Genomic DNA, 24,680 nt, shown 5'->3' on the forward strand with positions numbered 1-24,680 from the left:
TTCAAACATCGTATTTCGTTCACAGTTCAGACTGTGCTATAAACACATTCACCAATAGCGCTCCCTATAGAAAGGTTCATGGGCCACCATCTTGGTCTCTTGATGCGAGCGAAACTGGGGAGAGTACAAAATGCCCGTGGGTAGTGGCGATGGGGTTAATAGCGTGGGGAGATATATTATGTATTTCCCTGTGAGTGATTACCTTCAGTTTTGCTTGCGTGTACAAAAAATTACTCCACTGGTAGAAAATACCAAAAGTAAATAAATCAACAATTAAAACTGTCATACTATATTCGAGAGATGAGGCTCGGATAGTTAAGAATGGAATGCGGCGGGCTTGAGGGAAAGATACGCTATATCCATATTATGTCAAGTTCTTTCAAAGTTGTAACTGGCTGGGTGGTCCAAGCTATAAAGAAAAGTCTGTCATCATGTTAATCAAAGCAATTGTAATCTACAATCTGATTCTCGGCCTAAAAACATTGCTACGATTCAAATCTGCGCAATACGAAAACGATTACTATAGGTGTGCATATTTAAAATTTATTTACAAACAGACCGTCAGACAGCAAATCTTTAAATGACGTAAAGAAATCCATTTGCAGTGGTCGACCGGGCTGCACAAACTTTGATTTTGACCTATTTACATCTGATTTCCACAAGCTTGGACCATATTTCCGAGTTCCAGGGACTTGAAACTAACTCGCAAAAACATTTTCCGTCATCGAAATCGACAGGGGAAAAATAGTCGCAAGCTTGGTTATGTGCATACTGGCCGAAGTATAGCTTACTTAGACACTGTAGAGAAGCAGAGATCGGGCTGCGCAAACTTTGATTTTGACTTACTTAGACTCGGCTTGATTTCCAAGAGCTTGGAGCATGATTCCGAGTTCCAGTTACCTAAAGGTAGGTCGCAAAGGCACTGTCTTTTGTCAAAATCGACAGGGGAGAAGTAATCGCAGGCTTGATTATGTGCATGCTGGCCGAAATATCATGGCTCACTCAGACACTGGAAAAAAAGCAGAGACCGGGCTGCGCAAAACTTTGATTTTGACCTACTTGGACTTGATTTCCAAGAGCTTGGAAAATATTTCCTAGGTCCGGGGACTTAAAGTAACGCGCAAAGCCCTTGTCTGTTATCGAAATCGACAGGGAAAGTAATGGCAGGCTTGGTTATGTGCATGCTGGCCGAAAAATAGCTCAGTTATTCAGACACTGCAAATAAGCAGAGACCGGATTGCGCAAACTTTGATTTTGACCTTGAGCTTGAACTCCACAAGTCGAAACCAGTGTCTATTTGAGTAAACTGAAGCGATCTGCCAAGACATGTACATGTAAAATTTGAGTTTCTTTTTCCCACGTAATTGAAAATCGTTTGGCACTAAGGTACACGGATTCTTTAAACTACAAGTAGTCCCTCTTTTTATTAGTATAGTGAAAGAAAGAAAGAAAACATGCTAGAAAAAAAAGGCCAGGTGATCTCGTCTCGACGTCAATTTTATCGATTACGATCCCATGGGAAGAATTCATCGCTAATTAAAGGTTCATTCATGACTTCTAGCAACTTAAGAGTCCCTGTCAATAAAAATGGAAAATAACTCGGCAAGGGTCGAAAATTCGATTTCGCTCATATTTTTATGGTAGATAGGCTAGGGCATGACAAAAACTACTGGATAGTTTTTTTGGCAAAATATCCTTTTATTTCAAAGAAATATGCAAATTACCAAATTCCGTTAAAATCGTCATTTGACGCACCATTTTATTAAACAAGTTTGAGAGCCTCGCATGCAAAACCACATCATTCTTCCGTCTTTAAAACACTCAAATATTTTTGTGCAATGTTTAAATGTGTACTGTGCTGATTTTAGGGAATGTTGCGTTGTCCTTTTGGGTGCACAATAATTAAATTTCGAAGACATGTATTTCATTCACTTAAAAGTACTTCGTGAATATAATTAATTTTCACCATGTGCGAAACCTTCAAACGAACCAAGCTTCTTGTGGTTAAATCGCAGAAGGATGGTCTACAGATTTCTGTAAAAATTTCTTTGGGCAACTGATTGCGAGCGACGCGAGAGCTTTTCAAAGTACGTCAAAAATGCAAATATTTGACCATCCGTCGTCAAATTTCAATTTACGGGTTAGACGTATATTTTAGCATGCGCCACATGACTTGACCTATGTTAAGCTGAAATAGACACAGAGCTGATAATTTCGAAATGTTCTAGCCTCATTTGCTGTAAAAGGCAGGTCCAAAGCCGATTTGACGTGTTTCTAGTCGATCTCTCACCATTCGTCGCACATGAAGCAGATGTTTGCTTTTGTTTACACAAGGTTAACGTCCGATGTACATCGCCTACTGTCAACCTATTATTGGTCGAATACTATGAATCTGTGACCATCTTTCTGCGCATATGACCATCACTGCATCTAAGTCTAAAACGGCTGAGTCATTTGTTGATAGTTGCTTGCTTTGCGCTGCGCCAAAATATTGCGTTTGATCGATTGCTGACCATTGCTGATAAGCGTGTCGGCGCAGCACAATCTCACAGCCGTTATTGTTCGTCACGCAATACTGTCACGGCATATGCTGCACATTTTGATCTATTTTGTATAGAGTACTCTCAGGATAAGTGAAACAATTTAATCATTGTTCATCTGTTTTTTCATATATATAATAATATATGTGTATATTTATATAATCATATTCTATTGTGAACGTGGCCTGGGTCCAAATCACGTTTGTTGTACGTTCTGATGTTTCAGACAACAGCTGATAAAGCTAGTACCTGTACTCACTAGAATTTTAAGAAAATCGCATAAAAAAAAAATTATAGATTAATGAAGCAAGAACTAGCTGAAATCACAACGTATCTAATTCGTGAGAAAAAGAGACTAAATTTAATTAGTAATTACGTGAGTAAATAGCCCTGGCCATGCCATTTTGTTTGGCGTATTTTGTTTGCTTAGTGACGAGGCATTGGTATGTAACAGAAAATAGAGGACTGTTGTCAATACAGTCCAAAATTATCCTCAGTAAAATATTGTAAATAAAACACCTATTGACCGGTTACCTCCGCGGCCATCATATGGTCATTCCGATAAGGGTTTCATTATTGTCTTTACCCCTATTAAGCGGCCACCCAAAATTTAACAACTTTGTTTTGGAAAGGGCGATGGCAGATAAGAGTCTGAAATTGAAGGTGCATGACGAGTGATAATTCAAACACACGTCTATCATGATTGTATTGAATTGACTCCATGTTCTCTAAGAAATTTATAGCTCGATATTGAAAAATTAAATATTCAAGGTACACCAACCTCTGTTTAAGCGGCTAGCCCCATTAAGCGGTCGCCACCCATTTCTCCGAGGGTAGCCCACTGTATTACATGTAAACCAAAAATAATTGCATAGCGCGAAAAGACCTAGGTATGAGTTTAGCGTTACAGTATTACGCAGGGTATGTAGGTAGCGATGGTTGAGTAAAAGATAACAACAGGGGCAATGGTAAATTATTCATTCTTTTCATTTCTTAATTTAATCTCTTCCTACTCAACACGATTGTGTGCTCCCAGTGATTCCAAACCTTACGGAGCCTTATGTATTGGGATAGAAATTGTCCCACCCCTACCCCCTAAAATGGGATGACAGAATTGCGTGACGAACAAGGAACCGCTGCAAGCAAGGATTCAAGCCATCAAACCATGATGATCAAACGTAATATTTTGGTGTAGTGCAAAGCAAGCAACTATCTACGAATGACTTAGCCGTTTTTGACTTCGATGTAGTGGTGATCATATGTGTCGAAAGAGGGTCACAGATTCATGGTATTCGACCGTTAAATAAGTTGACAGTTGGCGATGTACATCGGACGTTATGTAAACAAAAGCAAACTTCTGCTTTATGTGCGACGAATGGTGAGAGAAACACATCAAATTGGCTTTGGACCTGCCTTTTACAGCAAATGAGGTTAGAACATTTCGAAATTATCAGCTCTGTGTCTATTTCAACTTAACATAGGTCAAGTCATGTGGCGCATGCTAAAATATACGTCTAACCCGTAAATTGAAATTTGACGACGGATGGTCAAGTATTTGCATTTTTGACGTACTTTGAAAAGCTCTCGCGTCGCTCATAATCATTTGCCCAAAGAAATTTTTACAGAAATCTGTAGACCATCCTTCTGCAATTCAACCACCAGAAGCTTGGTTCATTTGAAGGTTTCGCACATGGTGAAAATTAATTATATTCACGAAGTACTTTTAAGTGAATGAAATACATGTCTTCGAAATTTAATTATTGTGCACCCAAAAGGACAACGCAACATTCCCTAAAATCAGCACAGTACACATTTAAGCATTGCACAAAAATATTTGAGTGTTTTAAAGACGGAAGAATGATGTGGTTTTGCATGCGAGGCTCTCAAACTTGTTTAATAAAATGGTGCGTCAAATGACGATTTTAACGGAATTTGGTAATTTGCATATTTCTTTGAAATAAAAGGATATTTTGCCAAAAAAACTATCCAGTAGTTTTTGTCATGCCCTAGCCTATCTACCATAAAAATATGAGCGAAATCGAATTTTCGACCCTTGCCGCGAAATTAAGAATTTGTCTGATTTTTACGGGCAGGCACTCTTAAATTGTCTTTGTTCCTTCTTTTATAAACAGCTGGCATGGGGCTAAACAAGGTAGGTAGGTAAAGTCTACATACAAAGGGGGGGGGGAGGGGGTTCAGAACCTCCCGCCCCCCGTACCCTGCTCTCCCGCTTCCCGTACCTTTATCTCCCGCCTCCCGCCCTTTTTTGTGCTGCTCCCGTCCCCTGGAAATTGGCAGAGTCAAAACACATCCTAGTCTTTTTGCATTTTGTTTTTTAAATGATTTAACAAGATTACCACTGCCATATGTTTCAATTCAATGAAGTTTTGACCTACTTGTTTATCTTCTTTGAGTTTCACCATTTCAGTCCATTTTCATCGGCTCTTCAGATTTGTTTCTGAAGTTCGTTTTCAGTGACGACGGTCTCAAAAGTTAATTCTAAATTGACTCGTGTTCTGATAAAGTATACGTATTATTTTCCAGTAACCAGTCCGGTGTTTATTGGGATCAGACAATTAAATCATGAAAGTAGGATTTGACGATAAAAATGAATGACAGGCCAAACACGACTCCTATTGGTCAAGATAGGAAAACTTTGACCTTCAAAGCTTTGCTCTAACGAGTACGTTTTTCAAAGATCTTCCTTTTCTGTAAGGAAGCAGGTGAGGGTCTTTATAGATCTCCCTTAGCAGAGGCTGATTTTGTATTAAATGCCATTTACTCAAAAGAATGTTTTTTAAGATTAGGCACAGATGGGCGATATTCTGTAACAAACGGCAAAATTCTTTTGCGTGTTTTTTGTTTATTTTGTAGAGCCGACATTCTTTCGCTCAATTTAATTTCTGAGAGAGTGTTTTCTAAAAGGTTATCTGGATAACCTCTGTCGCGTAATCTGCGTTTGAATTGTGTAATGTTTTCTTCAAATGTAGCTTTTGAAGAGTTGGTTCTCAGAAGTCTTAAGGCTTCGCCTTTGATAAAGCCTTCCTGACGCCTGGAGGGTGGCAGAGGGTGAAGTGTGTGTATTGGAAAGTTTCTGTCGGTTTGAAGTGCGTGCGCACGTCGAGAATGGATTCCTTCTTAAATCCTTCGCCCTTATAGATGCATGTTTACAGGAAAGTTATTTCTGTATCTGAAATTTCGGCCGTGAATTTATGGTCGGATGGTAGCTATTTGCTAGCTCTATAAACGTGTTTATTTCCTCTCCGTTTACCTTCTATAGAGAAAAGACATCATCGACAGATCTTTTCCAAGTGAGCGGCTTTAAGTGGCTGCGGTTAATGATTTCTGTTTCTACCGCGGCCATGAAAATGTTGGCAAAAGAGACTGCCATTTTTGTACCCATTGCGGTACCGTGTGTTTGAAGATAATTTTTGCTGTTAAAATGAAGAGTTTTCTTTTAAGATAAGCCTAAGCATATCTCTGTGGTAGAGTGTAGGTATGGGAGGTTTGTTTAGGTAGAATGTTTCGTGTGTTTTACATACAATGGTGATTCTTTCCTCCTGTGGGATGTTAGTAACGTCCATTGACACTAGCATTGTGTCCTTTGCGACCTTCGTTTTCTCTATAAAGTTTAAAAAATCTGTTGTATCTTTAAGGTATGATTCCTGAACTTAAGCAATAGGTTGAAGGAGGTAATCAACAAATGATGACAAAAAATGAAATCTCAGAAGTAACTGAGAAGACGTTAAATGCTAGTCAAATATATTTTGGGTTCTTATTTTTGAAAGTACTCTAACGCGTTGTTGAATTAAAAAAGTTAGCGTTTCGCATTTCTCTCCCGCTTCCCGCCCTCTTAGAACTCCCGCTTCCCGCCCTTTCCTCTCCTGCCTCCCGTACCGCCTCCCGTACTCCTCTCCCCCCCCCCCCCCAACATACAAGCCAAGTGGCTCATCAGACCGGAGCTTATCCCGGTTTCTGTAGCATGAAGTGCCTAGGAGTATTTCTACTCCCCCCTAGATGGGGTGCTAGTCCATCGCAGGGTTACCCCCAGCATTAAATTCACCGGTACCCATTTATACACCTGGGTGGAGAGAGGCATCGTGAGAGTAAAGTGTCTTACCCAAGAACGCAACACAATGTCCACGGCCAGGGCTCGAGCCCGAACCGCTCGCTCCGGAGTCAAGCGCCTCCCGCTGAAATTTTCTTGGTTCCTTCTTTCATAAATAGCTGGGACTAAACAAGTTGTGCATAAAATTTAATTAACACGGTATGCACCCGATCACGTGATCCTCCAAGTGGCCGAGTTGTTTTCCATTTGATTATAACGGCAAAAAATGTACTTAAAAACCTCTACTTGAACAAATGATATAGGAATTAAGTAAAATATTAAAGTTTACGATTAAAGCCGAAAGGAAAACAGGTGTGAAATATTCAGCTCAGAACGAAACAATGATTAAGCGCACAAGTGCGAAAGTAGTCCCTAAATAAATAAGAATGATACATGTCAATTAGTGAAATATCAATGTATATATTCACTGACGGTGCCATAAATGCAACGGCGAATCCTAGAAATAAACTAATAGCTTGAGACTTTCCGAACATCATATTATTATCACTGGCAGTGGAACTGTTCAAACTATATTTAAAACCAGGTAACCTGAAGCCGGGCGACTGATGAATCGCGCCGTCAACTGAATGAAAAATGTCTCAATTTTCGAGGTCATTTAGTTTATGTATGAAGAGTCCAATGATCTCGAATTGCATGCTAGGATGGAAGGAATGTCCGTTGTGAAATTTTCCGCTGGCATGGCTGAGACAGGGAAAAGTACGGAAAAGTTCAGCTGACAGTTGTCAGTCAGGAGACCAGTTCCCTTTTACAGCAGACTTTGTTTAAGTCGGTCGTTTTCCTATAGCGAAGAGATTTGATCCTTAATTTCTAGTTGCCGATCCCAACGGGTAGAACTGAGAACAAGTCCGAATTTAACATCGAGACAAGCTGGGAAATGATTGATTGACAGATACGTTTTCCTCGGTATTTCCGGACAGTCGCGTTCTTTTGTTCTGTAGGACACCACCGTTTCATTAGCTGCATTCGATGACTGTACTTTTAAGGAAATGAATAATTTATTCATGAGCACACGACTTTGCTCATCGATCGACCTTGCTCCTGCCGGAACGCACGAGAGCATGCTCGCAGGCTAAAAACATTAAAATTATGTTTAGAACCTTGTCGTACTGTAAAGCTTTATGTAGTATTGCGGTAGTGAGTTTGTTCTTCTTTTTAATAACTTGGAAATGCTCTGGATGATGCTGATTAAAACAAAAACGGCAAATTGGTGGTGCGTCATAGAGCGGTTTTCAATTGAGTGTAGGTGCTAGTAACTATATCTCACACCGCACCTGTACTACCTTAAAAAGTTGCTATAACATGTCGTTTTGTTTACATCTAAGTGAGTGACAAATTGCCATGTTGTGACTAATCGCTATTGGTCGATGACATATCATGTTTTTACATCTGAGTGAGTGACAAATTTGCATATTAACCACTAACAAAGTCGTCTCTACCCTTCGCGTATCCACGACTAAAAAGATCGCAATCTACGGTGTTCAGATCACCAAGTCCGTTGTATTCGCAAATGTTTACGAGTTGCCTTGTGCCTCTGTTGCAAAACGAGTCCCAGTGCAAAACCATTGTTATGAAAATGACTTTGAGTTGCATGATAATAAACCTATAGGCAGAACTCATTTTCATATGAATGGTTTTCGCAATTGGACTCGTTTTGACGCAGAGGGAAAAGGGAATTCGGAAATGGCCTATTATAACACACCCACCTGAGGACCATTTTTTTTTTTTTTTTTTCCTTTGCTCTATCTGCAAAAATTCCCGGCGAGAACTGTCTTAATGAATGAAACGATGCATCGAGCTTACATTACCTGAGCAGACTTGGATTGTTTGGGTTCACCTTTGTTTTGCACACTTACGGGGACATTCGCATACCAGTACTTTAAGGACATTTTCGAGGTCCCATCGGGAGTTCTCGGGACACGGGATATTAAGGTGAAAAATTAACCGGGCCAGGATATTTGACGGAAAAAATAAATGGGATATAGGATATTTAGAATAGATATCCCGGGATATCGAGTAGGAAAATTGATAGTATTTGTAATTAGATTAACAAGGTTCTGGTGATATGCATATTCAGTTAGGCCAAACATTAACGGGATGAGGATAACCAGACCTCCTCCTCCCTCCGCTAATGAGGTTTCCTTTTCGTGTCCCCGAAAAGAAGCTGAAATCCACAACTAGTTATAAAATAGCGCCGATTTGATACGATTAGGAGCAACTGCCAGATGAAATCATCTTTCGTTTATTTTATTTGGAACATTGATATAAAAATAATTTGGAAAAAACTAGTCTTTAACATTTTTCTATAATTTTTCTGTGGAAAAATCCGTATCTGTTCCCAGACTGTCCAAGGTATGCACAAACAAACTGACCAAAATATCACTATAACTATATTGTCTGTATATCTTTATAAACTGAGAAATATTCTGCTTCTCTAAAACATAAAACGGGTGAAGGCTAAAACACTGTACATGTGCTGTGCAACTGAATTTCAAACTTAACAATTCATCTCGATATATAAACTGTTCTCAGATTTCCTTTTTTAAATAACAACTTATAAGCCATGTATGACTCATTTCATTTTCAATATCTTGAAAGCTAAAAGTATACTAACCTTACTATATCATTTACATCTTTTAAATTACCCGCGTACATATATTTATTCAATTCTAACGGTGCAAATGCCCTCCTCAATAGATACATCCTATCTTATAGAAATGTTCAACATCTTAATGTTAATTTCAGTCGCTTAACAACACAAAAATATTACTTTAAAAAAAAAAAATTTACTTTAACGTCGTACATTTTCTTTGACGAAAAAAAAACAAAACGATTTCTTAAATCCCAAATAGGGAGCCTGTCGAATAAATTACATGTTAAAGATGATTTCCAGTCCGTAATGCGCACTCTCGAGAGTTTGTTTTCGTTTTTTGTTTTGTGTCGTGTAAGACATCACGAAATGTGAACATTTCGCAACTAAGATAAAGTAAATTCACAGTTTCAAAACAACCGCCATTATGGATGCCAAACGGTCGAAGCTTTATGCTTCCTTTCTCATATTACTTGATGAAACAACTTCGCTGTAAAAATCAATGAAGCTGGAAAAAGATTTTGAAAGGCCTCAAAGATAAGGTATGTGGTCCGTAACGAATAACATCGATTCGCATTCCATCGAGTGAAAACTTATAATGTTTATAAGCATTAGGGTGCTGAGACTGCCCAGTAGGGACTGGAAATCATCTTTAAGTACGTTAAATAATCAAATATTCAGTCGTAGATTTTTGAACCAGCAACTTAAAATATTTCGAAAACAAAGCTCTTCTTCTTTATGCTGCTCTTAAAGGAGAAGGTCACTCCAAAAAACGTAAATTTTTTGCCAACGCTAATAAAAACCTTGCACTAAGTTAAGCCACTCCCTGAAGTTTCAGCCTCTTGACTGCAGGTTTTCCTTATGAAATTCGTTTCCAAAGAAGACCAAAACTTCGACCTCACTGCCGCCATTTTGAACAGTACTCAGCAGCCATGCTGCGTTTTTGTGACGTCATTCCGTCCAAGAGATTTGGTTCAAATGGCTTCCGACAATCGTTTAAACTTCCACTCTGGGTTATGGCTGCTCTTGAGCCACATTATTTTAAGCCGAACATGCCCTAAATGCCGAAATGATAGCATTGAAGATGGTGAAGTGGATAATCACTTGGAAAAAAAAGCACATGTTGCTGACCTTGTGAAGAATGCAAAGTCAGTTGCAGGTTTTTCTCCTTCCCGTTAATTTCGAGTCGGACGGAATGACGTTAGATAAACATGGCCAGGCTGCCAAGACACTTTCAAAATGACGGCCTCCGAAGTCGCTTCTTTCGAGACAAATTTCTTCAGAAAAGCCGGCACTCTGATAGGCTGACACCTCGGTGAGTGTAAAAGCTGAATGTTTACTTGCTATAGGCGAAGACATTTAACCGAATAGTCAGCCAGCGCTATCCTAAGTCTCCTGGTAAGATCATTGAAAAACCTGATCACTGTCTTTTCTTCTAAAGCAGCTAAATGTCTGCCGTTAATCGTCAGATCCAAAACTGAGTGTGTTGAGGGTGTCATTACTAGGGAAAATTTATGAGTGATTTGCCTCCCCCCTCCCCCCACATACACTAACATGAACTTCTTCATAACTTTAACACATGTTTTTGCATGTGACATAATCAAGCCACAAGCTCATTGGCGTGAAATCTATCCTTGCTGATCACTGTCTTTTCTTCTAAAGGAGCTAAATGTCTGCCGTTAATCGTCAGATCCAAAACTGAGTGTGTTGAGGGTGTTATTACTAGGGAAAATTTATGAGTGATTTGCCTCCCCCCTCCCCCCACATACACCCCTCACCCCTTATAAGTTAACAAATTTTGAAACTGACGATTTCTAACCGTATTGAAGTTTGCTGGTTATCGGTTCGCATTCGGCTAATCAGATAAAAAGAGGATATTACATGTACATGGCTGCTCGGAGATATGAAATTTCTCTTCGAGAAATTTCGAAGCTCCAAGTGGCCATGTAATGTTCTATTTATTATATAAACACCAATAAAATCCCAAACGGTTTCGCTTTTGCTTCGAAAGGTGCCATTGTGTAAGCATAGCAACGGTGATCTTTTCACATGTGAGGAAAACATGTTATTTTCACGTGTGAAGTAATCATGTTTTCGCGCCAAAGTTCACCTGGCATTTCATTGGTTTTTATATTATATATAAATAAACGTCTCCACTGGCGATTGAGCTTATCGGGGACAGTCTTCAAATGACTCTGTTACTCGGCAGCATTAAGCTCATTTTATGGTGTCGGGGATTCCATCCACCAATACTGTTCAAAGATAAAAACATCATCATGAATTACTATAGCAAAGAATTCAGGCGTTAGCTGACAAACATGTTCATCTCCACGCAGAACGCGGTAACTACGTGCTACTTTTTTTTTTTTTTTTTTTAATAAAATGAAATAAAATAAGAATATTCTAATTTTATAATATCACCCGGCTGGTTATGACCAGTTTGACATAATGCTCAGGGTCAATAGAGTGTAGGTTAATTCCGCTTGCAATAATTACAGCAACGTGCTGAATGCAAAAACGTTCGCTTATCTTGACTTGAAACTATTACTTACAAAGGACTTCTCCGTCTTCCTGTTCGGCCTCAGGGTGGTACCCTTCGTCCTCGTTTGGCTCATCCTGATATCTGTTCTCATCGTTTCCGTTGCCTCCTTCGTCGTTGTGATCATCATCGTCATCTTCGTGGTCGTGGACGTCACTGGTATCATCATAGGCATTATGATAGACATTATTGTTATCACCATCCTCTTCCTCTTCTTCATTCTTAACCTCTTCCTCCTCCTCCTCCTCCTCCTCCTCCTCATCCTCATCATCTTCTTCCTCTTCCTCATCGTCATCGCCATCGTCATCTTCACAATGACCATTGTCCAGTCTATCGTCGCCATCGCCCTCACCATTGTGCACATCATAGTTATCACCAACGTTATTCTCCATGGCTAGTATGATTGTCATGATCCTTTCTATAACATCAGGGTCCATGGACGCTATAATCAATATGATCATCTTCTAACCTCTCTATCTTAACAAAAGGTACCTTCCGACAGTACAATGCTGAAAGGAAGATAAAACTAACATGAACTTCTTCATAACTTTAACACATGTTTTTGCATGTGACATAATCAAGCCACAAGCTCATTGGCGTGAAATCTATCCTTGCCACGTTTCTATTTTACTTGATATTATTCGTTGAACTCGATAATTTAAATGATGCTTATTTTTCGAGCGGGTTGGGGTGTTATCTCAAAAAGTTTGGATTACAAAGGGGGGAGGCAGGATATAGGGGGCATGTCACATTTGCTAAGGCAGCAAATTAAAGCAAGTGTGTCTTAGGCCCCGTTCACACTGCACCGGAGAAATTTGAGAACGCACTTCATCTCTACGGTTAGGCCTACCGTCCACACTAATCCGTCACGAAAACGGAGCATTTCGAAAACACTCATCAAACTGGAGGAATTTGAAAACGCTGTCTTTGCGTTTCAGTGGACTGAAACTATCATTAGCTTTTCAAAGACGATTGCGTCACTATAATCACGTGATTTCCCTGTCCGAGGTTTCCTCAAACACAAATCCAAAATGACCGCTGATTGTCGTGTTGTCAAATTCCTCCGGCGTATTGCGGACGGAAAACCTTTCATACGTTTTCAGAGTGAAAACGCCGTTTACCAATTTTTCTGGCGTAGTGTAGACGGGGCCTCGATGCTGCATATGTGAAAACTACATTTTTTATTTATCTAAACACAGAAACAAATCAGTCCAATCACTTTGGCATTTTTACAAGAGATTTTCTATTTCTCCTCCATTTTGCCGGAGGGAATCTTATTAATAACACTTTTCGCTAGTTTGTCCCCAGCCGTGTTTTTTTTTTTTTTTTTTTTTTTTTACATAGAGAAGGTCTGCGAGTGGATTATGTTTATTCTAGATAGGCTGAAAAGAAAGCCAGCCCAGGAAGTTTAATTTTTTCATGACTGATGTGAGGAAATTGCATTTAAACAATTGTTATATTTAGACTCAAATACTCAAAGACTCAAAGTAAAACATGCAAGTCGGCAGCACGTGCATGAACTTCCATCACAGTGGTTTGCTTCGTCAGAGAAGCCAGAAAAGTAGCTCCCGTATCATGTACTATTTCACTGCCGGCATTCCGCGCTGAGATCAGCTTGGCGTTCAGTCAGGAAAAAAAAGCTGGTTAAATTTTAGGGAGTATATCATTCTTTGCAACACTTTTGATTTTTTTTTTGGAATATCCACCACTTGGATTGTTTTTTGTTTGTTTGTTTTTTCGCTTCCATCAAACTAAACTTTCCAGCCGCTTCTATAATTTTGCGAGAACGAGTTTCAGTCGTGTATCTGCAGTATCTGTACCAAAGGGAAATAACGGTATCAACGGTATCAACTATGTCAGATTATGTATAAAGTATAGGCATCGAGACGGATTCTTGGCTTCATATCATGCTAATATAAAACCTCGACAGTTTTGCGCATATTGAACTCCATGGGTAAGATGTGCAGTGTATACATATTCTGTATGCTCAATATGCTCTGAAATTTCAGAATCGAACTAGCTAGCTCAGATAAGGTAGAGTTTACTTCCACCACTCTCTGAGGTGCCGGCGGGTTCTGTTGTCGAACAGCGACTTGGAATTTACATCTGGCCTCTAAAAGCACGACAGAACCAAAGTCGCTAAGCTCGGCACTACGGTCGGTTCGCCATGTATATTTGCAGAACTTGTGACTCTTGTCCAAACAGCACTTACATTAAATTGTCCGAAAATTACGTGTAGGAAAACATTGATTTATTAGGGGTGGGACAATTTCTTTTCCCGATCAAATTGCAGTGTAATTGCACTTTTCTTGCAGCAGGCCACAGACAAGAGTCTGTTTTTGGTATCCAAGTTCTCTTTTTTTTTTTTTTTTTTTCCAGCTTCGATTCCTTTCGTCGTTCCTTCCTCTGAATTTCTCAATTTTGTTTTAGTTATAGTTCTCAAACAAGAAGTTAAGTACTTTCTATTAGACTTTAAGACTTACCTCGAGTATTGGTTTTCCGCAGAACAAGCTAAGGTGGTAAAGAGCGACAATGGTTTTTAGAGTACACTTTTGTTTGGCTAACCTCAAAGTGATACAAATGTTCACGTTACTTTGTTATCATTTTGCCGATTACACCTTGATGCTTTGATAGCCAATATCAGATGGCGCGGGTTACATCTATTTCGGGAAATCAAGCCGATTAATTACGTCAAGTGCAGTAATCACAACATTTACCGCATGATCGGTCAGTTTATTTGTTTAGACTTGCTCCTCCTTTTGTTAAATGTTTGCCGCAATACATTCGCGTTGTTGAGTCGCCTTTAACAAAAGTTTCCGACAGTTTCAACGTAACATAGTCATTTATTATTGCCGCTTTGTTTCGGGGGTCGGTTCGATAGTGTCGCCGGGTAGGCAAGGTTTATACCTTCTTGAACAAAGGTTTTAGTGGTACTTATGAGCTATAAATGGGCGATAACGTGTTGACGCGTTAAATACCGCTCCGGTCATAATCAGTCACTCAAATTGAAGAAGGACAGATGTTTCATTTTGACCTCCGACATCCCTAAGCCTAAGCGAGTCAGTATCTTGTCTGTCCTCCAAAATTGTTTTGGAACTCCCATTCAAATTTTCGTAGTACTCATTAAAAGTTTGACATCTTTGGTTTCTCAGCACGTCAGAAAATAACTCAATTAAATTGACGGACGTTTTATCCGAATGTTGGCACAATACGCCCCAGCTGGTACGAAGTATAACAAAAAATATTGTCGCAAATCAAAAGATGATTTCCCGCCCTGAAAACTGCGTTAGGTCTGGCAATGACCATGACGTGGAGAAACAGTTGTGAAATCAAAACGTCCACCAGAGAAATAAAAAGAAAGTGTTGCCATCCAGACTTCCGGTTCCCCTTTTTCGTCCGAGGGTAAATGTGCTTAACGCCAAACTGTCACGACGAGCGAGCATGGAGCTTTTGAATAACATTCAAGTCTTCTCCCCCGTCAACAAGATACCAAGAATATTAATGACTGGCACTGAAATAACGAACGTGCTAACACAGGATATTGATGGATGAACCTCTATCTCATTCTCTCATTCAATAATTAAAATTACACGATGCTAATCGACTAATCTTCCGCAAACTGACAACAGAAGCAAAAGTGAAGCCTTTGAGCCACTGGCTCATAGCTGCCGGAGCTTATCCCGGTTTCTGTGGCATGAAGCGGCTTGGAGTATTTCTACTCCCCCTGGACGGGATGCTCCGCAACTTTTTAGGTTTCCCCAACAATTCGCCGGTACTCCTGGGTGGAGAGAGGCACTATCAGAGTAAAGTGTCTTGCTCAAGAAAACAAGTTGAAAATAGTGTCCCCTGCCAGGGCTCGAACTCGGACCGCTCGATCCGGAGACAAGCACACTAAACTAGCACACTAAACAGAAGCAAGTTGGTAAGTTATTATTTTATAATTCAGACAACAGCTTCGATTCATGAGCAGAAAGTTATCACGGTCGCCAGTGATCTTTTGAGGCAATGTGCTTGACAAGCCATGACCGTAAACGCCCCTGTGTGGATGCACGTCATGTCTTTTTACGAAACGATTAAGAAGTGGTTGTATCGATGTTTTTTGCCCCTTGACGCTACCAACTTTTACAGTTACAAGCACCCACACGTACCCAGGCTAAAACATCATTTGCATAAAATCATGCGCAATCCACTCACGTGATTCCAATGACGCAAACTGAACAAACATTTCTATTCCTGACTTCTCGCGTGCTGCATTCTCAGATTTGAAACATTCAGTTATTCAGTTAAGGAAGCCAATAACACGATCCTAAAGAAAATTTTGCTCGTCTCCAGTGCTAAGTAAATCATGACACTGCTGATCATCTATAAGTGCTGTTTTGCAATGGCTTCGGAGCAAGAAAACTGGCTGATTAGTCGTGGAATACGTCATTGACTTTAAAAGGATCTCTTGAGCCAACTGCTATAAAAATACGGAATAAACGGTTGACTGCCAGACTTACCTTACATATTGCCAATGTCGTCCGGTTGGTTGAAAATCCATGCAAGCTCTCAACAAACTTTTCGCTGATCTAACAAGGCTCCAGATAATGAAAGCTGTATCTTGTACGCAATACCTTTTCGAGTGGCAGTTCACCGATTCAATATGGAGTCAATTTGTCTACTGTCACTGAGTTTTTTTAATATTATCATTATCCATGTCATCTGCCTTGGATGACATGGATAATTAAGCACCGAGAAATGATTGTTTGGCCTCTTTTCATCTACAGACGTCGCAGATCTTAGATATCTTACCAGTCGGCTAACGGGTATGATATTGTACGCGCACTATTTCAAAATGATTAGTTGTCGTGTAAACAAACTCAAATTAAACACGGGCTTTACTGATGATAAGCCACAAGTTAGTGCTAAACGATTAACACCTTTCTAAAATCATCCATCAAAACAGAAAGCATTTTTACTGAAATCTGCTATGAAGGCTATGAACGTAATTACACATGCAGTTGCTTCAGGGCATTTTTTTTTTTTTTTTTTTTTCCCGCAAAGATAAAAGCAATGCCCTGTGAGTGATAACCTTTACTTCCCGCAATTCGGTTTTTCCAAAGCCATCAATACTGTGTTTACTTTAATTGTGTTCTATCTACGTGTAATCCAAGCATTCATGGTCTAATATTTGATTTGTTACGATCCAAAAAGGTGATAAGGAATACCTTCACTATGCAGAATTAAAATCCTCTATAAAACAAAACCTCTCGAAAAGTTTACCATGTATTTTAGAATTTTTCCAATTCAAATGGAATCAGTCCGATCACTTTAATCTTTTGACGTGGGATTCAGTTATGTCTCCTCCGTTTTGCCGAAGGGAGTCTTGCTCGTAATAATAGAACTGTAATCAGGAGCATTTTAACAATGGTTAAGTTCAAAATAGTAGTTGGTTAGTTAGTTAGGGAAAGATGACCCAAAGCAGAAGGTGACAGATAACAAATGCCAAGATGCGCGACTTCATGTAGGAAAGGTGGATATTGTACGCGCTATTTTCAAATAGATATAGTGGCTGTGTAAGCAAATTAAATTGAAACGCAAAGAGTCAATTTTAAACTGACGATAACTGGCGCAAGTCAGTGTCAACCCATTAACCTTTTCAAGGTCATCCATCAATCTTTTACCACTTGACAGTGGTCCAAAATTAAACAACAAGCATCTTAAGAAAACATGCTACGAGCTTAATTAGGCAGCTGCCTCTGGGCATTTTTTTCAGTCACAGATAAAGCACGGTATCGCGATGTACGACATTAGTGACGTCACCGTGTTCAGTTTAATTGTTCTCTCTGAGTGAACTCGCGCGATCAATCAACTATGGGTCAACCATTTTTTGATCTATTTAAAACCACACTTTTACGATCCAAATTGGAGCAACCTGATAAGGAATACCTTTACCATGCAGAATTAAAATCCTCGGTATTAGACTCCTCTCGCAAAGTTTACCGTGTATTTTAGAATTTGTCCAACCGCCTTTCGTGATTATTTAGCCTGAAAGCAACCTCACGTTTGGGGAGCAGTCGCCGACTCGCTTCGCTCTGCCGCTCGAATGTGTGACTTCAAGATCAGCCAGCCCGCAGACTGATTATTAAACAACTCTAAATGAACAGGTATACAAACGGACAAATATTTGCGGAAACTTAAAGTAATCCCTTGTAATAAACAGTGATTTTTCTATTTACAATTATCTGTCGAGCTCGAAATTACTATACGCGATAAACTGGTCGTCGAAAAGTTTTAGCAAAGCCCACAAACCTTGAAAACATATTGTTTAACATGTTTTAAAACAATCGAGAAAGCAATTGCCACTGTACGTTGAACTAATGTATTTAATTTTCTGAACACTCTGATGGCAGCCTTGTGTATGGTATTGCTCGGCAAATTTAAAGCTATTTGAATTTTCAATATTTTCCAAACAGTACTAATCAATTTTTTTCACTGTTCTTAACGATCAAATAGGTTCACTGAAGATCTTATCGTGCTAGAGAGAAATATTTAAAGGAACGGTTAATACCGCTCCGTTGGATTTTCTAAACCTACCTTAGAGTGGTATCGTGTTCAACGTTGACTGAGTCAAACGCCAACTGCTGAAGCTTTACGTAAACCACAACCCAGTGACTTCCAAAAGACGAGTCACTATTGCAAATGAAATAAGACAAGCTGTGTAAATACCATTTATCAATAAATGACCCTGCTCAGTGTCGAATCATTTCTTATGCTGCTGACCCACTGTAACACCTATATTTGTCTAAAAATAGAAGTAACCAGTCGTAATCTTCGCACACAGCAAAAACCGTCGACGCGGAAAACAACTCGAAACCGTTGCCTAGGCAATACTCGATTTTATTGTAATCAGGCCTCATTTACATTTTTATCTTCTAGCTTTTTTGGCGCTTGTTTTTATTCTCAATTTTTCGTACCCCATTCGTATATATTTTCGCTTGCGCGCCACATTTTTCATTCGTTAAAGGCTATAGACTGATAGCCGAAAGCTTATGTTTTTAATATATTTTTAACCAGAGAACGTTTTTATTCCAATATATTTGTCTACTTACTTCCTTTGGCGCTGAGAAAGGAAACTGATATCACTTATTTTCTAGCGGTCTATTTACGGCTCCCTCAACGGACCAATCAAAGAAGGACTACTCGTAGTCTAATTGAAAAGTTTATTTATTTATTTATTTTTTTGTTTCTTAACACATTTATCCTTTGACCTTAATGACACGCAGTATTCTGTTTGTTTGGTCTCATATATAATTCAAATTCGCAACGAGGTGGAAGTTTGCTTCAAATTTGAAAAGTGAGCAGGTTTTTGCTAGATTTATCCCTTGTAAAGGATTCTTGTGTTTCTCCCTTCCTACCGAAGAATATCTCAATGCAGTTGCGCAACCCAGAAACAGATCGCTATCTGAAATTCGCAAAATCACGCTACCACGCGACAAAAGATTCGATTTCGTTCTTCTTTCCCACCGTAGGTAATTCAATCCAGTGTGAAAATTATCACTGCATATCACTTCCGATCTTGATGAGAGATTCATTTGTTTATTCCATTTTGCTGAAGGGAGTCTTGCTAATAACATTTCTATGCTAGTCTTCCCTCAATCTTTCCTCTCTCTTTTATTTTAATTTATAGCAGATCTATGAGCTGGGGAACTAGAAAGTATTTCTAAACTATGAATAGGTTACACAAACAGCCCAGATTATGCAAAGGAAGTGCCGACGGCAGACAAATTGTATTTTAATAACAATGGTCATATTTCTTTGGGGTCACGTCAATCTTAGCAAAGGAAAGATAACTTTAAACAAAACGTGCTTTAAACTAAATGAACGTAGTACTCGCGCGATCTTTTGTTTTGGCTTCTTGAACACTTGTTTTCAAAACAGTGAATCTAATCTACATTTTAGGCGTTTAATAATTGCGTTGTTGATAGTTTTATTTCACCACGTCTTGGCATCCTGTGGTAATAAATTTATTATCACCATAATTATCACATCGACAAAGCCAAATTCGCAACGGTAAGTTAACCATGCAAAGAGACTAACATCTCTTGGCACATAAAAATCTGAATTATGAGTACTTTTACAATTAAACCATTTTTCCGAAGTTAGATGCAATGAGTTGCTGTTCCATTTTAAACTTATACATTGATGATTGTATATTCGTAAACTGTACTTGGCGTTTGCAGTGCCAAGAAACTACATGTATCTTATTGAGTCTGTTTTATTACATTTTACAATAAATGATTACATTACTGTAACTTGTGGCTTGCGTTTAATTTTTTCACTGGAGAAGATACGAGTTGAAAAAGAAATGTTCCAGCTATTACCTGATTGCTATATTACTTTAACTGAAGTTACATGAGTACTTCATTTCAAAAAAAGTGCTTGAGCTTAGTGCAGTGCTAAACAGAACAAAATTCGGACGATATTGGGCAGTCCATTTACGTGGCTTTGATGTCCATAAAGCCATATGGAAGGATGCCTTTACAGCGCTTTAAAAGGGCATTACGGGCATAGTAAAGTACAGCTTTACGCAATGTGTCCATAAAGCCGCATGAAAGGATGCCTTTATAGTGCTTTAAAAAAACTTTACGGACATAGTGGAGAACAGCTTCACGCAACTTTACGATGCGATAAAGTTCCGTAAATGTATCCCCTTATGCGTCTTTACAGAAGCCCGTAAAAACGCTTAAAGTTCAACTTTACGATTTCGTAAAAATCCGTAAAGTTCCGTAAATACGAGCTTTATGGCAGCTTTACGGCAGCTTTATGGAACAGTAAAGTTGCAATTTCGTGCTATGTTAACACTTAGGTAAATTGCAATGTCGGAGAATTTTGGTCCAGTTTATAGTGACGACAATTCATTTTCCCAGGTGGCAGACAACAACTTCTTCAAATTTGCAGTTTAATTCAACCCTTAAGCTTTTGAAAAAAAAGAAAACCGGCTTAAATTTCTTTCGTCGTCCCTTTCTTTCTTAGTTTTGTTTTGGATCTCAAAGTTATTACGAGAATAAGTCCAATAGGACAAATAATTGTATGGACTTACCTCAAATATTGGTTTTCCGTATTTTCAAGTACTGGTTTTCTGTATACTTCAAGTATTGGTTTTACCTTAAGAGCCACTGACTGCAAATATGGAGAATCCGACGACAGGTCGGAAAATTCGGATTTTCTTTTATTGCGTCAAAGAGACCCTTTTGGTGAAGTATTTTCAGAAATATACTTTCAAAGTTCAGGTGACTTCACCTTTTTGTGAAATCTAGGAAAGTTCGAAATACCGCTCAATCAACCAAGATGGCCCTGCTGAATTTATGCAAAATTGCACATTTTCAACAGGCCAGTACACAAAGAAGGGAGCTTGCCTGGATTTCATATTCACACAGTTTGTAATTTACACTTTGATCATTCCTCTGAGGTAAAATTCATCTTGAAGTAAATATGTTTTGTCTACTTCTTGGCCGTTTGAAAAATACAACTATCGCAATTTAATTTACATGTAAAATTTCAACTGAGTAAGAACTTCGATTTCGCAGTCATCTTTATGAACATAACCGGACAGACCGGCTAATACCGCTCGGTTGCAATTTACAAGCTCACCTCACGGATCAGAGTGGCATCGAGTTCAGTCCAGTGGAAATCCACCTTTAATCATTAGCTATCATTGTTGAGAACAAAAAACAAATTCATGACATTTATCCTCAGAAACTGTTCCATCAACTTTGCCCAGCACTTGTCTAAGCAGGTATTTATAGCATTCAATAATAAGTTTGCTTTCCAAAAGGCTGCAAGTTAATAACCATTGTCGCTTTCATTGCCCCTTCTCAAAGGCAGCTATGCTGTATAAACGGGATCTACTTACTGTTTGATGTCTAAATCGCACAGGTTTCATTAGAGGCGAAACTACTGAACTGGCAACTCGCCAAAGGGTGCACTGGAATTGTTATCTTCGGCGTACTTCCGTCTTTGATCACGTGATTACGCAAGGAAGGCCGGAAGTTTAAGTTTTTGACATGCGTTTCAAACCTTTCACAAAGATTTCTGATATTTCCAAGCTAACCGTCGATACGCGTTTTAGCTAGATCATTCAAACTAACGTCAATGAAGCATGACATTATGATAATCCCTTTTGCTTCGGGAAGTTCATGGAGGTAGACTTAATTTTTGTGTTTTTTTGTGAATTCAACTGAGCTGTATCAATGTTTACCCTTTAAAAATCTACTATCCCAATGACACGTCGACTGCAACGAGATCATCTCAACATCATGACAGATCCATGAATACCGCAAAACACAAACCATGTATTATGACTTTCCTTTTATATGCTGAATCCGAATAAATTGAGTTAAATGTTTAATTGTTTCTTTTTTTCGCTTGCTGCGTTGTAAAACCCAGAGTTTCAAAAAACAACGTAAGCTAATATAACAGCTCGGATTGACAAGATGACTTGTGTCTGGCACTGTCACAGCACAAAATGTGACTATACCCCGTTTTTGATGACTTAAGCGCGCTTCTGGCTCCTTGCCTTGCATTTTTCTAACTTCGTGTTAGAAAAATGCCATAAGGACTTTTGTCATGTTGTCGACTGTTTTGACTTATGATGACAAAACACAAGAACTAATTTTTGTGAAGACGGAACACTCTAGTACCCTAGGTAGGCCAGTCATAACATACGCCTATCCAATCATGTGATCGTCCAAGAGAGACACGATTAGGGGTATCGAATCGTCCCTACGATAATTCACGAGCACGCGAGCACGCGTGTATTTTTGCAAACACGCGGCAGTGATCAAATGTTCTTGCGAGCAGCGAGCACTTTCCTGATAGTACGGGAAAAGGACCCCAGTTACGGTTGAACTTTTCAAGAAAGAGTGACAAACCCGGGGCCAGTAAGGATGTTTCAACCTTTTTGTCAGTAATCAAATCATAACCAGTGATTTGAACAACTACAAAGCAGGATTCATGAAATTTCGAGCAATCGAGCACTGAGGAAACATTTTGTCTATGTAAGCCGACAGACTAAATTATTCAGCCCGAAGGAATGTACTTGTGTACACACGGTGGAGAGTACATGGCTGACGGAGAAATATCAATTCAACCTGACTCACCCATCATGCGAACTTTCCAAACATCGTTTATGTAACGCTTCTAATACGCGCATCCTTAATAACTGGCAGAAAGAAGTACGATGTTTGGAAAGTTCGCATTATAGGTGCTTATCCTTCCTGTACTTCAGTCTTTGCTGTCAATAATCAGACCGCGAAGTGTCACACATGCGTTTGGTATCGGAAACTGTTTATTTTTCTTTCGTCGGTCACTGTGATCTTCCAGGACGGGTGAACTATAAAACTCTTTAACGGAAGGAATTGCCAATGTGATTAAATTGCTGCGCAAGGAAAATACACGGAAAATAAGCTGTTCCTTGAAACGCTAGAACAGAAAAATACTCACACCTTCATCAGGTTAAACAAAGTTAAAAAAAAAGTTAGCGTTGCAAATCCAGAAAGTTCCCGGTGTGTTGCAATCGGAAAATATGACAATTACATATATAGAAGACATATCAAAGCTTTTTGGTTCTTCTGCTTCCGAAGAGGTGGCCTAGAAGGAAGGGCATCGAGACACAGACCTGACAAGTAGCCAGGGCCTCGTATGTATGCACACTACTGGGTGAGGCCATTATTGTATTATAACTGGGTGGTAAGCCTGACAAGTGAGTTACAAGGCAAGCTACTGACTTCAACCAAAAACTGCAATCAAAAATTTTACAAATAGCGCCAATTTGATCTGAGTTTCAGAAATTATCACAAGACATCATTTTTCGTTTGCTTTATTTGGAACACTATCTGAGAAATAACAAGGAACAAAATTGTCTTAATTATACTTCCATAATTATCTGCGAAAAAATATCATATCTATTTCCAGAACCAACAACTGAGGTACATGCACATAAACTGACGCTAAATATGCATCGTTATCTGTTATCTTTATAAATTTAATTCTATAATTCTACTCAGTTCACTAGAATTTAAAATCGATGAAGGCTAAAACACTTTTGAACTGAATTGCCCAAACTTCACAATTTATCCTAATATAAAAACTGTTTTCACAAAAAAGAAACTTCATCTATTGGTACAGCAGTTCAGCACATTTCATTATCAAAATATAATCTCAGTTTAACTTAACATCTTTGAAATTAACCACGTACATATATCAATTTCATTATTTTAACGGGCGTAAGTGCTTTTCTTTATAGATACATCTTAACCTGTATAAGTAATATTCACGAATTAATTCTTCAGTCGCATAAACACGTACAAATATTACTTTACGTTTTAACGTCACAAATGTCCCTAGGCGACCAAAGATTCGGCCTCAATCCCAAATATAGAGTCTGTCGAATAAGTGACAAGCAAAATGTTCGTTACTGAAATAGTCAAAATATTCACGATTGAATTCTTCCGCTGCGCGTACATAACGAATATGATAACGTACAAACACTGCTTAAAGTTTTAACGTGAATCTCGAATTCAAAATTTGGAACCTGCCGTATAAAATTTACTCGTAAAATCCGTTAAATGATCAAAAAATTCACAGTTGAATTATATGGCTTCCGTCACAAGCTCATGACAAACATAACCTCCTACATTTATGAGTTGAGGTCACATATGTCTCGAATCCGAAATTTGGAAGCTGTCGTATAAAAGTTACATCTAAATTATTCATCAATTAATCAAAATATTCACGATTGAATTCTTTCGTCGCAAGTTCAAGACAAACATAATATAACCACGTCTAAAACAACGATTTTATTCCTGATGCATTTATCAAGAGTCTTTGGCATTAGGAATTGGA

General features: G+C 38.8%; 2 protein-coding genes across 2 annotated transcripts in view; one reads left to right on the forward strand and one right to left on the reverse strand.

Moving 5' to 3' along the window:
- Window positions 1–24,680, forward strand: part of LOC145503211 (uncharacterized) — a 285,864-nt gene that overhangs the window by 77,190 nt on the left and 183,994 nt on the right. The gene's annotated exons all lie outside the window — the stretch shown is intronic.
- LOC145460416 (uncharacterized) lies at window positions 11,421–12,134 on the reverse strand. Its single transcript, XM_081445204.1, has 2 exons — window positions 11,809–12,134; window positions 11,421–11,508 (listed from the first exon to the last, which is right to left on the reverse strand). The coding sequence occupies exons 1-2, from the start codon at window positions 12,115–12,117 to the stop codon at window positions 11,479–11,481; spliced, it is 339 nt and encodes a 112-aa protein (XP_081301330.1). The 5' UTR covers window positions 12,118–12,134; the 3' UTR covers window positions 11,421–11,478.

The sequence above is a fragment of the Orbicella franksi genome, chromosome 11 (genome assembly GCF_964199315.1).
Source record: "Orbicella franksi chromosome 11, jaOrbFran1.1, whole genome shotgun sequence".
Taxonomy (NCBI): Eukaryota; Metazoa; Cnidaria; class Anthozoa; order Scleractinia; family Merulinidae; genus Orbicella; species Orbicella franksi.